This window comes from Leptonychotes weddellii, chromosome 12 (genome assembly GCF_054177405.1).
Source record: "Leptonychotes weddellii isolate Sample4059 chromosome 12, ASM5417740v2, whole genome shotgun sequence".
Lineage (NCBI taxonomy): Eukaryota > Metazoa > Chordata > Mammalia > Carnivora > Phocidae > Leptonychotes > Leptonychotes weddellii.
The window spans coordinates 40,185,859-40,201,265 of NC_138380.1; the positions used below are offsets into that span (position 1 = coordinate 40,185,859).

A 15,407-nucleotide genomic window follows, 5' to 3' on the forward strand; every position below is an offset into this window, starting at 1 on the left:
AATTCTTTACTTTAACCATGTGGAAAATGGGACCCTGTGAGGGAGACAGATTTGTACTGGATAAGGTAATGAGCCATAACTCAAATGCTGGTCTTTTCCAGGTCAGTTCATTTTCTAGTAGGTCTGGATAACCTCCTGTGCTTCAGCTCTTATTGTAAAATAGGGACAATAAGAATAGTATTTGCTTCTTAGAGCTGTTGCTAGTATTATGTGAGCATAGAACCTTGGAGCAGTGTTTGGACTATAGATAGTTTTGGATACCTGTTTGCTGTTACTCTCATTACTACACTTCCATATTCTGACAGCAGGCTGCCCAAGGTGCACAGAGATGGTAATCTCATTTGGGGACCATGTTGCCTCCCATCTTGCATCCCCAAAACAAGTTATTAAAATAATGTCCTTTTTTTTTTTTTTTTAAAACATCCAGTTTTAGCAGGTTACTGCTCCCTGCTGGGTGACATTGGGTAGGTAATTGGTTCTTTTCAGATAAATGAATTTCATGTTAACATGTTGGCTGCTTAATGCTATCTTTGTCTGGTAGTAATGTGTTAACTCAGTGATAATGTGTGTGCTTCCAGAAAATCAAGGACTGACTTTAATGAGGTGCCTTCAGATTGTGTGGTAGGTGAGTGTGTAAGTCCTTTTCAATCAGATAGGTCAGTCATTTTACCTTGAGGAAGGTACCTTCTTCCACTGGAATGAATGGGGCTAGTCATGCCATCCCCATCACTCTCACCTCTAATTTCTGGAAAGTAAATGTCAACTACCAAATGGGTGAGCATTTAGGATCTAGACACTATATCATTGTATTCCTTTATAAGGTCGTATGAATGTAACTTTACAGGAACAATGAAGAAAAACTAGCTCTTATCTTTACCTCTATCTTACTTTTGAGAAGCAGGAATATAACTGATGGCTAGCCAAAGGATGCTGGGAGTGTGACTGAAAAAATCTGCCAGGGAGGGAAATAAGGCTATGGGGCAAGCTGCACCCAGAATCTCAGGAGCCCTGAGTCCCAGCTTTGAAATCGCCCTGGGAGGTGGTAGTGGCTTCATCTAGATGGGAGTTTGACCACCAGTTCTGTGATGTCAGGGCTGCAATCAGCTTGAGCCAGGATCTTCTCTTTTTCTGTCTTTAGTCTCTCTCTTAATCCCCTCTCCTTCTTCCCTCCCCAGCTCCATACCTTGTCCCATTCTTCCAGAGCACAGTGCTTTATTGACATTGTGAATGACCTAGGGGGACACAGTGAGTTGCCACTTTGTGGAGCTGAAACTCTTTGCCAGTCTCAACGCCCGCCCAACCATCACGCCCTGCAGGGACCTCTTGAGGAATATGTGGCATTAATGGGTGGAAACTCCTACCTCCTCACCGTTGGTTTATATTTTCCTTCCCCGGCACCAATCCCCCCACCCCCCGACCATGGCGGGGTGGGTAGGGAGGGAGGGAGAAATGAAAACTCTCATTAGCAAGAACATATTAGGACTTTCTAAGTGTGATATGTGATTACTTTAATCCCTACCAATTGCTTTACTATTTCAAAATGGAACCGGCTCTCTGGCGGGCGTGTAGGTGAGCCGCACCTGAGAGCTCCCAGCACGAACTCCGCGGAAGCTCGCCTCGCCGTTCGGCCCACAGGCTCCTGCGGGCCGTAGCCCTCGGTTCCCTGGGACTGCGCGCGGGGCGCCTCCGGCCGCGTTTTGTACGCGCCGGGCCTCTGCGTGGCGCGCGGGGCTCCCGGTCCGAGGCCCGAGCCCGGCGAGCGTGTGCCCCGCGGACGGCGCTGCCCGGTGCGCCGCTCCCTCCGCGCCCGCGGGTGTCAGACCAGACGCCAGCCCCCGCGCGCTGACAGACGACTTTTCTCAGTTGTCAGTTTTCTCGCTTGTCAGCAGAGCTGCTGGTAAGTGAAAGAAAACAGAGACAGGGCGCGAACGCGGCGAGGCAGGGGAGAGAAGGGGTGGGACAGGAGGAGGGAAGCCGCAGGGCGCCCGGGGCTGGGGGGGTAGCGCGGGGAGTGGGGTGCTTGGCCTCCGGGTCGGACCACCCCGCCCGCACCAGTTCCCCCTTGGCGCTTCCCCTCCCCGCTCGGTCTCCCTTTCTCCCCCAAATCCTTCAGCTGCTACACTGATCGCTTCTGTGGCTTTGTTTTTTTTTTAAAAAAAAAAACAAAAACAAAATCCGAATAGGTCCGAGGTGCTTTCTCCTGGAGCAGAAGCACAATCCCTGTTCTGGGTATTAGCTCGGGACCATGGCTGGTTCCCGCAGCTGCCTCCGGGAGGCACCTGGGCCGGGAATCGCCCGCGCTGCGAGCCCGCAGTAAGTCCGGGTTTGTGGGCGCAGAAAGGAGGAGCGCACGCAGAAAGTGACAGGCAAAGGCGCGCGGCGTCCGGCTGGGGCTCGAGGGCCGGACCGGCGAGGAGGCGGGGAGGGACAGTCCAAACTCTCACAGCCTCACTCCCAGTGATAACCTGCAGCTATGGAGTCGCCAACCAAGGAGATTGAAGAATTTGAGAGCAACTCTCTGAAATACCTGCAACCCGAACAGATCGAGAAAATCTGGCTTCGGCTCCGAGGGCTGTAAGTAAATCTATTTACTTCCCCTGCCCCGTTTCTCTCTGCAATCGGTATCTTAAGTATCCCGTTACAGCCATGAGTGCTCACCCCCTTCCTGCAGGCCCCTTTAAATACAGCCCTAGACGTTCCAAAACTGCTTCTCTGTTAATTACAGTCACTGCTACCTTTTTTTTCAACCGAGACTTGTTTTTTTGAGTGTTTTAGAATGCCTTGCTATTTCCAAAGCATACTTTCTTTGGGGGAAGAGGAGATGTCCTTAGATTTCAGTTGTAGTAGCTCAATATCCATGGAGATGTTTCTGGTCCTTTTTGCCCAAGGAGAAAAGTCTGGGGACTCAGGCTACAGACTATTAATCAAAGGAAGATACTCTCTGCAAAATGCTTGCAAACATCTTGGCAGGTGGTCCAAGAACTTACCAACAGTTCAAATTCAGCATTCATTCTGGCTGCTAAATTTTCCTCTCCCTCGCCCCTCCTAGTTCAACTTCTGATATTTTCTTAGGATTCTTTCTATCGGGAAATAATTACTCGAAGGAAGGGCTGTTTTTGGAGAAAGTGGGGGTCAGAACAAATAATTGGAGTTTCCTAGCAATATTGGAATAGTGAAATAGCGTGTTTGCTTTCAGGACAGTGGCCAGAATTCTAGCTGGACTGATGGACAGAGATCTCTGAATTTCATTCACTTCATTGGGTTCTGTCTGGTTTGGGGTGCTGAGGAGAGGTGACCTGAAAATACACAGTATTTTTTGTGAAAATATTTCATAAACAATGAACAGCTGGTCACCCCAGTCAGGAAGCTCTAGTGTTAGCTGTACATTTACAGCTTGCTCCTCTGTTGACCAGGCAGATCCCCAAGACACCTTTCATTACTACTAGATATTCATTTCATTAGACATTGGCATCAAATATCTAATGCAGTTAAAAAAGAAAAAACAACAGTTTTTCTCCAAGTATATCCTGCAGACATTCTGTTCCTAATGGACAGTGATGGGAATACAAGCTCCTTGGCAGTTTGTTTTGCTGTAGTTATTGCATTTGAGAGCACCGCGCGCACGCACACATAGACACACGACCCAAAACAAAATAAAAAAGACACTGAAATAAGTTAGCTTCATCTTAGAGGACAGGACATCCTGACTGGGATATTTCAAGTTTCTAAAGGGAAGCGATAGGTAGTATATGTTTCTTTAAGGGATCCCCGTTGAAAGTGCAATTTATAAAAGCCCTTCCATCAATCTTCCAAGTGAGCTTCATTGTCACTGATCCACGTGGGAAACCCTGCCAAATGATATGATTTTTGAGTTGTCGGGCTGCTGCAGACAGAGGCGGTAAACTTACTTGGAGATCTTGTCTTTTCGGTTGGCAGGCGGTCCTGACCATTGAGAGGCATGCAAGGTAGCACCTCTTTCAGAGCAGTGTTTACAGTAAGCGCCTGTCATACGTATGAACATTACCTGTGATCATATTGAGGTGCACACAGAAAGTTGTGTCTGCAAAGTCTGGGTCCGAGGTATGAAATGTCAAAGTGCTGTCAGGCGGGTCCCCGTGCTGTCTCCGCTGGAGGGACTCCTCTGCACACACTCAGGAGCTGCTTCTTTCTGGCTGCTTTACAATTACAACTGACTCCATGGAGCTACTCGGGCTAGAGAGGAGTGTTTGGGTAAATCAGCCAGGCTGAGCATGTGTGTGAAAAAGCATTTAGTGCTTATAACACACTGTCTTGTAGCTTTCTGCTTCCTATCTTTTAGGCTTCTCTCCCCAAGGTGTTGGGGTGTGATATAACCACATTTTTGTTCTCTCATCTCTTGCATCTACTTAGCATCCGGTGACTTTGAACATAAAAGGTGTGGGTTGGTTCTTCTCCAAGTGTGTGTTTTTGAATTCCTCTCTTTACCCTTCCTACTGAAATACCCTGCCTAACAGCAATCCAAGGAGATCTGTTGCTCCACTTTCTATTTTGAAAAGGACATGTTACTGTTGTTATTATGACATATATATATATATATATATATATATATATATGTATTTACTACTGTTAATGGTTCTTACTGCCACTTAAAAAAGCCCAAAACAGTAGTGCTATGATAAGTTGCTAAAGACTCTGGAAACCAAAGGCAAGCTTATTTATACCACTTGGAATAACACTCTTGCAGTTCACAAAATAGAAACCCATAGGAGGTGGAAGGGTATGTTTCTGTTTGTCCACACAACAGACTGTCAGTAAGAGAGAGGAAGCAGCCCTTTCAACATTTTAGAAAGACCCAATAGCCACAGTTGGATTTCCACTATTACCATGACTCCCCTGTAGAAAGGGCTTTGTAGGCAACCACAGATAGTCAAGAATTTGGTTCAGTTTGTTTGAGAGCCATCTAAGTTGAGGACTTGATCATCTCATACCTGGACTATTCAATGGCATCAGTCTTCTTGTCAGTATCTTCTCTATTCAGTCTACTGTTGAATTTTTCATCTCCCCTATTAGAATGTAAGTTCCTTGAGGATGGACACCTTGTGTGTCTTACTGCTGTACCTCCAGGGCATAGAGCAGGATCTGGTACATAGTAAGTGTTCAATCAATAGGTGATGATGGAAACATAAAAAACCACATATTGAACTTTTTAATAGCCAAATGAAGATAAATATATATTGGGGTCAGCTTATAGGCCACATGACCTATCGACACAGTATTCCATGAAGTAGATGGGAGTCAGGTTTTGTTAATATTGTTACCCAGGTTGGGCACAGAAATCTAAACTGAAGTAGGAACAGGGTAAAATGTGGGAAAGCCATAACCTAGGGCTGGATCCCACTCTTCGGTTTACCTAGGTTCTCTTTTTCCCTCCCCATATCCTCTCCTCTTTTGTGCACTGGCCAGGAGGGGTCTTTACCAGCAGGAAGAGGATTGTTGTTGCTGTTCTTATCTGCCAAGAATCTACAGCGTAGGAGAATATAGGGGATGATCCTGTATGTGTTACAACCTCCACCCATCCCCCTTCCATGCTTTGTTTCCTTTTTTTTTTTTTTTAAAGATTTTATTTATTAGAGAGAGAGAGAGAGAGAAAGAGAGCATGAGTGGGGGGGCAGAGGGAGAAGGAGAAGCAGAGTCCCTGCTGAGCAGTGAGCCCAATGGGATCCCCTGGGATCATGACCTGAGCCCAAAGCAGAGGCTTAACCAGCTGAGCCACCCAGGCGCCCCCATGCTTTGTTTCTTTTCTCTTGCACATCTCACCACCTGAATGCTATGTATTTTATTTACTTATTATGTAAATGTATTTTGCGTAGGTATTTATTTTATTTACTTATTATGTACCTTATTTACTTATTATGTTTATTATCTGTCTCCTCCAGCTAAAGTATAAACTTCATGAGGACATAGTTTTTTCGTCTGTTTTGATCACTGGTGTATCCCCAGCACCTATAAGACTATCTGGTATATAGTGAATTATCAATACGTATTTGAAACCTAGAGCTCATTGACATATTTCCCTGGGAAAAAATTGGGAAAAACTCTTAATGTAGCCTTGTAACAACATCAAGATGCTAATAAAACACTGACTATCAGAAATGTGAATTTTAAACACTGTCTACCCCTGTTGAGATTGCAAAACCCTGCAAGCCTTGGTGTTTACTATAATTGTGACTCTTATCTCCCTTGAGCGAGGTCCTGAACACCAGTGCATAGAGGCCGACTGTGATTCGAGCCTTGCGGTGTTCCTCAGCCTCCCTCTGCAGCCCTGCCACCCTCTCATACCCACATTCACATTCCTCCAAGCTGGGAGGAAACAAATACTGCACACCTGAGCTTTTTAATGATCTCTGTCAAAGGGATGCTGTCCGATTACGTTTCTGGGAGGAGCCTCTTTTTTTTTGTTTTACCCGTTTACGTTTCAGTAGACCTTGGTTGTCCCCCAGTGCTGTCGTCATACCTCTTGCTTTATAGAGTGGGTGGAATTTGTAAGAGCCCCTCCCAATTGCTGTTTTGTCAGGGAATCTTCCAATCAGGAAAAATATGACCAGGGCAGCACTTTATTCCTCTGGTGATGTAGGGGAACCTCAGGGCTGCATAGGTTTGAGTCATGACTTGTACCTTGGGTCCTGACCAAGAGTTTTCATATTGCCAGCATGGTTTTTGTTCGTTTGTTTTTTAAATTGGGAGCAAGCCACCAGGTTTCAGTTACTCCTTGCCATTTATTGTCGCAGTTGTAATTAAGCCGATCATGTATCTATTTTGCCCAACTATGAAGTGGTCAGTATAATAAATTTTATGCTTATATAACGCTATGAAGATGATTTTTTTTTGCATTATCTAAAACAATATTATGATATAAAGGGAGGTAAATGGCTATTTAGGTAACAGACTGGGACTACTGTTTTCATCTATTCGGTGAGCTTTCCCACTCCCTAATGTGGTAACAGACCCTGCCTCCCTCCACCGCCTACCCCTGCCTTAGGGATGAGTTCAAGGTCCACTAAGATTGACCAGTTTTAGAATTTCACCCTAGTGGCAACAGTGGTAGGTCTCAGGTGTGGCAGGGACACCAAGCAGGAGCTGTAGAGTCCTTCATTGAGATTGCTCTCTTGGCCATTGGGGAGAGCTGCTTTCCCTTCTTCTGGGTTTTCCTGGTGCCTGCCACTGGTTCTACTTCCTACTTCGTGGAGAAGACCTTTCTGTGATAGGAGACAGGAGAACCAACACTCAGAGAAAAGCAGAGGGGAGAACATGGAGTGGAAATCCCGGGTCTGCTCCCAGAATCCCCAGTTCCTGCACTTGTTTCTCTGATTCTGGGCTCGCCCAGCTACAGAACCAGTCGGCCTGTTTCTGCTTAGGTTGCTTTGATTTTGGTTTGTCTCCAAGAGTCTTCACTAATACCCCTCTGAAGCACAGAGAACTTAAGTGACTCTTCCAAAGATGTGGGGGAAGGCCATAGGCAAAGAAGCCTGCATCTTTGCCTTCGTATTTCTTATTTAATTAAGCCCTCTTAGGCTGTATTTTCTCTGTACTCATCTGAAATTTTTAATAGTGCCATCAGTGTTCAGGCAACATTCGTTTACTCAATTAACATTTACTGAGTGTCTATTATATGCCAGGCACTTTGATAAGCTCCGGGTGTGCAAAAGTAGACAAGATACCTGCCCTTCAGCCCTAGCCAAGCTAGCAGGAGGGACTGAAAGGAAAAGCCAGAAGTGCTGACTAGAGTTACAGAGGGACGCACAGGGAGCTCCTCCACCTGGGATGGCCGGAGAAGGTGTTGCAGACTAGCAGTGAGCTGCAGATTTATTCTAGCAGAGTCCATTAAGAGTCACAAGGAAGAAAGTTGCATGGATTCTTTTCATTCATATCAGCCTTCTGCAAAGATGCAAAGAAGTCTTTGCAAAGATTCAAGGAAACAAGGAATCCTCTAGTCAGCCCAGAGTAAACCAGCCCAGAATTCTGAGCTCATTTTATGGAAAATTGGAAAAGCTGCTTCTACTTACTAGGGATATAGTCTGAGTCCTGGCGCCCTTCTCTATGCTTATCTCTCACTGATAATTCCCAAAAGGGGAGGGTGTGGTTGGGTCGTTTGCTGTCATCTAACGTTGAGTTATTGGACAGAAATCTCTCAGATCACCTCAAAAGCAGTTGTTCCTCAAATTGGTCCCTGGTCCCGCAGGGACCTCACAGGGTTACCTTTCCCTATGAATCAATTCCCAGGAACCTTAGTTACTTTGCTGGAAAGGTAGCTATGTGATATCCTCTTGCAGCTTAATGAGTACAATATTGAGGGATAAATAAAAGCTAATGAATGGAGGTAACAGAGTTGTGCAGAGGTACAGAGGTATGGGAGACATTAGCACGTCAAGGAGGAGTGAGAGATAATGTTGGAAAGGAAGGCATGGGCCAGGTAGTGATACATGGAATTTTTAAAAATTTGCTTTTTGTTTTACTCAAAACTATATATGCTTATAATTTAAGGAGGCAAGTATTTGAACACATTTTACTACATTACACATACACAAAGGTGTGTTCCACTCTCCACTCATCTTGCAGAGCATCTTTTTTATTTTGATACATGTAATTTTAAGGAGTTTACATTTTATCCCTTGCCTTAAAAAGAATTGTTCAAATACTTTAAACTGGAAAGGAAAAATTGAGACTTGAATTTTAGGATGGGCTATTCTGGAAGAAATGTGGAGGGCAGACTGGTGATGGAATTTGAGGTCTGGAGACCAGTTGGAGAGGATTCTTGAATTTAGGGTAGTGCCACTTCGTTTTGGAGCAGAGAGAGAGAGAGAGAGAGCGAGAAGGAGAAGTTGTTGTCCAAGTTTGTTTTGGCTTGGATGTCTTAGTGAGTCTGTTGCCATTTGCCTTGTTAGGGGCCATGGAGAGAAGAGCAGGCTTGGATAAAGCAGGATGATAAACTTGGGTTTAGATATGTTGAAATGCAGTAGCCTCTGGAAGATCCACGTAGCTGTTGGTGATAGCAGTCTGGAACTGTGGAGAAAACTTTGGCCTGGAGCAGGTGGTCTGGAGAGTCATGGTTCTGAGGTAAAGCCTTGCGAACAGATGACCTAGGGAAGAGGGGCTTCCCGTGACTCTCACTAATAATGCAATGCCAAAAGAATAATCTAAAAAAAATGATTTATTTCCTCCAGATTACATATTTTAGTGTATTATTCCACTGTCTCATTTAATTGGCAATGTCAAGTGGCTCAGCATCTTTTTGTTGGACTCCTATTATATACCAGATACTAGGAGCTTTGGAAGAGATACAGAAATATCAGGAGTAAAGCCCTGCTCTCAGGAAATTGAGAGTCTAGTTTAGGAGACAAGATAATTCTTTATACATGTGAAAAATTAAAAAACAACAATAAAAGTATGCACAATAATTAATTGCTAAATGATATTTATTGATATTGACAGTGTCCTAGGGTTCAGAGAAGGAAGACATTCATGTGTGAGGAATTGTTTCTGTCTTTCTTTTCCTGATAAAGATCAAGTAAGTCTCACCTGAATACTTTCTTAATGTGTATTAAAGGAAAGGAAGAGGTGAATAGAAAAAGGATAAATAGGTTCTTACACTTAGAATGAAATTTTCTGTACTTGAATACTAATGCAGTATATTAGTATATGATTTTTTGCTTAACATAATTTAGTTGTGCTGACTTATTAGCTAATTACAACTCAGTATTTATCAGTTAAGTGTTTATTATTTTGACCAAGCTTTACAGCCTCTGTTGGCTGGGAAGCAGCCCTAAGCACAGAGATTTCTGCATTTCTAGCTCAATTTTCTATCTTTAATTTTCTTTGGCTCACAGAAGACGGCTTGGTTCCAGCTTTTCCATATGGGGGAAGTGCTCACCTGACCTAACTCATGGCTTTTCAATAAAAGACTAAGAAAAATAATTGTTGAACATGAGGCCCATAAAAGGAGTCTGTAACGGCTTTGAGAATGGCCATCATAGTTTCGCATCGGTAGTAAAAAATGAATTCTACAACAAATGAAGTACTCAATTTCTGGAAAAAGTGTACTGAGTCCATGTAAAGCTTTGGTATTCTTCAGACTTACTGGAGTGTACTCTTCTGACAGCTCTTCTTAAACAAAATAAACGAGGTTTCATGAGTGTAAGAAAAAGCTAGATGTTTCTAGGTTGTGAAATAATGAAAAGCTTAAGAGAATAATTCAATCAAGAAGACATAATTTATGATTATAAAGTAATGAATTTTATTTATGTATTTGAATGAATACACATATATCTATATGCAGGAAAGTCATCCTTCACTCATTCACTAAGCAAACATTTCCCTGGCACTTACCATGCACCAGGCGCTAGGGAGTGGGAAGCAAGATAAAGGCTCCCTCCCTTAGGGAACACTCAGTCTACTGGTAGAAGCAGATATTAAACATGTAATTCCACAAGTAATTATTTACAGTGATGAGTGCCACAAAGAACTACAGGGCGCTGTGGAAACATATGGGGGGCCCAAACCAGGTCTAAGAATCAGGGAAGGCTTCTCTGAAGAAAGGAGATTTAAGCTGAGCTATGAAGAACAAGTAGGTATTAGTTAAGTAAAGAGGTGAAGGAGAGCGTTCTAAGGTATTCAAAGCCCAGGAAAACTGCATGTGTAAAGAGCCAAAAGAACATGGAACTTGTGAAAAAAACAGGAGGGCCAAGTGGCTGTAGCCAAGGCTCTATGGAGACAGGAGGCTCAAGACACAGCTAGAGAGGGATCAGATCTTGCTCCTTATTTTATTTTATTTTATTTTTTATTTTTTCTTCAGCCAAGGCAGCAGAAGAGATGATTTATTATACACATGTTACATTGAGCCACAAATGAAAATAGAATTTGTCCCAAAAGTCATAGGCCCAGGGCAAAGGACCAAAAGGAACTGTTTTGGCATGAGCAAGGTGGGTCTCTCAAAGGTGGTCATTGTGATCAGATAGTGATGGATGTTCTAGATCCATTGAATCAAACTCTAGAAAGTAGGCATGCAGTCTAACAATTGGTACTAGTATCCCTGGCCTCCATCTTGCCTTATCTCTGCTCCTGTGGCTTCCATGGGTGCATAAGCTAGCGGTTTGCTTGGACCTCTGCCTCATTTTCCTTTTGATTCTTCAGCCTGCGCATTCGCTTCTTCCTCTGCTTGGCTCTCATGGTGTGGAAATTTCTAAGAAGAGGTGCTAAGGCCAAGAAGCTTCTTATAGACCAGGGGTTTTTAGCAATGGGAAGCCATTGTAGGTGTCTGTAGGGATGGATTTGAGAGATTTTCAGGAGGTAGACACAACAGGACTTGGACGTGGGAAATGAAGAAGAGTGTGGAATCTAGGGTAACTCCCAGGTTTTTTGCTTCATTCCCAGATGCTATTTATGTAGATCAGGACCACTGAGGGGGAGCAAGATTGCAGGTTTTGTTGTGCATAGGAGCAGAATGAATGGAGGTTAGAGATAATGAGTTCAGTTTTTGAAATATTGAATATGAGGGACCTATAAGATTTCCTTGAGGAGATGTGGGAAAGGCATGAACAGTTGGATAAATGAGTCTGGAGATGAAAGGGAAGTTCTGGATTGGAGGTATAATGGATAGCCCAACAAAGTAAGAAGAAAAAAATTGGATATTTGTGTATACACATAGACATACACATGTAGAGAGAACACAGTTTAGTGTGACACCCTAAATAGTCTGAAGGAAGGTGCCAGAAGACTAAATTTTTTTTTTTAAAGATTTTATTTATTTGACAGAGAGAGACACAGTGAGAGAGGGAACACAAGCAGGGGGAGTGGGAGAGGGAGAAGCAGGAAGCCTGATGGAGCAGGGAGCCTGATGTAGGGCTCAATCCCAGGACCCCCGGACCATGGCCTGAGCCAAAGGCAGATGCCTAATGACTGAACCACCCAGGCGCCCCATGTTGTAAATTTTTTTTAGAAGCATGTAAATTTATATATATTTTCTCACTGGCATTTTTTTGTCCAACATATGGGAAAGGCCAGCTAGCCATCAGTGTACATAGCTTTGCTTGGAATCCTTATATTGACTACTTGGTGCTATGCTCAACATAACATAGATTTGGAGCAGAGACAGAAACCTGGAGGGTAGGCAGGATCATTCCTAGTATTCTAAGGGAAGAAAGAGACCATGACCCAAGAAGCCAAATGGAATGAGGCCCCCCATTACAGACCTTCTGGGAAGACAGGGCATGAGCCAGGCAGTGAGACCCAAAGTATGGAGCTCAGCCCACCACTGAAGGGCCTGTTGAAGGTTGGCTGGGTGGGGGCTCTCTGGACTTTGCAGGAGGCTGTTCTTTGTCTAGGCTTGCCCAGTGGTGCCTTGTGGGGACACTGCTGCCTTAGAGGAGCCCTGTGATGGACATACCAGGTCTCTGTCTCTTGGGGCAGTGCATAGGTCCTGCTGTGGCTCTCACCCTCCATACTACATGTGCCTTGTTCACGGCCCTCTCCCTGTTCTTTTTTTTTTTTTTTGAAGACTTTATTTATTTATTTGACAGAGAGAGACACAGCGGGAGAGGGAACACAAGCAGGGGGAGTGGGAGAGGGAGAAGCAGGCTTCCCGCTGAGCAGGGAGCCCGATGCGGGGCTTGATCCCAGGACCCTGGGATCATGACCTGAGCCAAAGGCAGACGCTTAAGGACTGAGCCACCAAGGCACCCCCTCTCCCTGTTCTTTAAGGCCTTCCCCAAACGGCCCTCCCTCCCTTCACTTTCATTCTCTTCCAGAGGTCTGTTGCAAGGACCCAATATTCAAGATTCTACTGAAACATAGCTTTCCTTTCCCTTAAGACCACCAGAAGAGTGAAAACTTAAACAATCAACATAAGAATGCGTTGAATATTTTGGCTGAAAGTCACTATTGGACATCCAAAGAACATTAAGTTCTGTTTATCCAGATTCCAAACAACCAAAATGCTGAAATAACCAAGACTTTTCCTGTACTCTAGAGACACTCTGAGTAAATCCAGTAGTGAAAGATTAGTTTTTGAAAGCTACTTCCATGTGTGTTTTCGGAATAGTTCAAATTCAGACTGATATCTGATCCCTTTTCCCTCTACCTTTCTGACTCTTGTCTAAGGATGACTCTGACAAGTCTTATAATACCCTTAAATTACCTCCCCCAAAATATTTTATATTTAGTATACTATTCCAGGTGGTTGCTATTTGGAAATCCAGTCTGCTAACTATGAGGAACCATAGAATAAAATCCTATGTTGCTTATTTGTGAAACAAAGGATTAATTATCATAAACTGAAACTCCATAAATATTGTTTAGAATTGTCATTCTTTCTATAAAACTATGGACTGAAATTAGTCATCGTTAAAAAAAAAATGAAGGAATTGTTCAAAGTACCCATTTCTGGGATTCTTTGGATAGTTTCAGTAAAGGTAACTATCCTTAAGGAGAATTTGGTTTGAATGTTCAACTGATTTACATCGGCAGTAGAGCTCAAAATGGTCCCTGTGAGTGCATCTGCTGGTTAATTCTTTTATTTTTCTGTATTTTTTTTTCTGTATTTTGGATATTGGCCTCATTTTTGCCACATTTAAATTGTTGAAATTTACAGAGTCTGTGTCCAGAGAAGAGCCTTATGTGGATGATGTTACTGGGAGAGAAGTTTTTAGAGGAAATAGGGCAGACCTCTCCTCCCCAGGAGCTGGTGTATTGACTTAAATTCCCCTGCTTTCCACCAGAAGGAGGTTTTGATAAGAGCTGGGAGGAAGGGTCTAAGAGAGCAGAGAGGGAAGGAATACTGCTAGAGTAGATGGGAAAGGCTTAGAAAAATTAGACCAGTCACTGAAGTTAAACTTGGCAGAAGACACAGTTTTTGTTCTGGCTAAATACACATGGGGAAGAACAAAGTAGAGAGCTGGAGCCACTCTCTGGATAATTCAATTTAAAAAAATTCTACCCCTCCCCTAATTACAGGGATATATCTATGAAGAGTAAGGTTTTGTCTTAATCCTTTGGATTTATCCCCACTTGGGCAGTGTTGCACAGATGTTAAGAAATATTTTTGTTTTCAGCCTTTCTCATTGATGTTTATCTAAATGGGAGCCAGGCTCCCAGGAAAGAGGTCACAAAAATCTCTTCCAGTCCCACCCACACCCACACAGTTTTGTACTTGTACTTATAACACAGCAAGTGGTTGTAAATACGCGAATAGAGGGATAAATAATTTATGCAAAAAAGTACTACCTGGACTTCTACAAGCATGACATTTACTTCCTGTTTTCTTTCTTGAAAAACCTTTTTCCATATTTTGTTGCTGGTGCCAGTGATTAGCTCACTGCCTCGCTTTAAGCAAGACAGAAATAATGCTTGGTCTGCTCAAAAAGCCTTGCTTTCCAGAGGAAGATTTCAGCTTTCTTTGGGGAGGGGTCCCACTTGGGGGCCTGTTGGACAGTAATTTGAGTGCTGGAATTTCTAACCCAGGCCCAGGAGAGAAGCAGGCATGCACAAGAGATTTGGATTTCTGTGTCTGGCCAGCTGTCTGCAGGCAGACAAGGGGGCTGGGGAGGGAGAACAAAGAAGAAACAGGGCTTCCGGAACGTGGGAGCATGGGGCACGGTGTGAACTGGTGCTGTTCCAGGTGGGGCTTCCTGTAGCGTTGTTTAGTTTGTATTAAACCTTCTCAAAGATTTCTCCTCTTTCCAGTGTCTAGCCGGCACTAGGTAGAAACATATTTGGTTCCACGAGTGAGTTAAAAATTGATCGTCTTATTTACGGCCCTGTTTCAGATTAGCATTCTCTCATTCTTCAGGTTCACCACCCTTACCCCCAAACCTCACTTCTCCATTTGAATTTGATCTCATGACTTTGGGTTAAACATATTGCAATTTTGTACTTCGGGAGTTGCTGACCCTGAGTATGATTTTCCTTTTCTAAGAAGGCTAACTGGAAGGGTGCGAGTCTGTGGGACAATTTTCCCCAATAAAAAAAAAAACAACAAACTAGCAGAAAAATTTTCTAGAAGATTTAAACAAAAACAACCCTTTCCTAATTATTGGGTTATTCCAGGTGAAAGTGAGTTTATGTCATTTCACTATTTTTTATTTTTTTGTATTGCCTTGGATCTTTGGCCAAGCAGGAAAATAGAATCGTTGCCCACATGGATTTTCATTCTGTAGCTCATCAGTTAAGAAATATCTGAGTGAGTAAGGGAAGAGAATCTCTTACTTTCTCTAATATCTTGTCCCCCCCCCAATACTGTGCCAGAAGGTGCCAGGATACTGCAATTTATATACATTTTCTTATTGGCATTTACTTATTCAAAATGAAAAGCACCATCAAGCAGTCATTATATACTTAGCTTTGCAAACCTAGGTCTTAATGTATGCAACATGGAAATT

The 15,407-nt window shown here is 43.4% G+C and overlaps 1 protein-coding gene across 6 annotated transcripts in view; it reads left to right on the plus strand.

The window, feature by feature from the left end:
* The first annotated feature begins 1,738 nt into the window (after positions 1 to 1,738).
* Positions 1,739 to 15,407, plus strand: part of PDE1C (phosphodiesterase 1C) — a 286,493-nt gene continuing 272,824 nt past the window's right edge. For 3 of the 6 annotated variants that reach the window (XM_081800308.1, XM_081800307.1, XM_081800309.1), the window contains exon 1: positions 1,985 to 2,574. In XM_081800308.1, the coding sequence (XP_081656434.1) occupies positions 2,474 to 2,574 (101 nt within the window). In that variant the 5' untranslated portion in view covers positions 1,985 to 2,473. Of the gene's footprint in view, positions 1,898 to 1,982; positions 2,575 to 15,407 lie in introns of those variants that run through there. The other 3 variants (XM_081800305.1, XM_081800306.1, XM_081800310.1) reach the window with 3 other exon arrangements.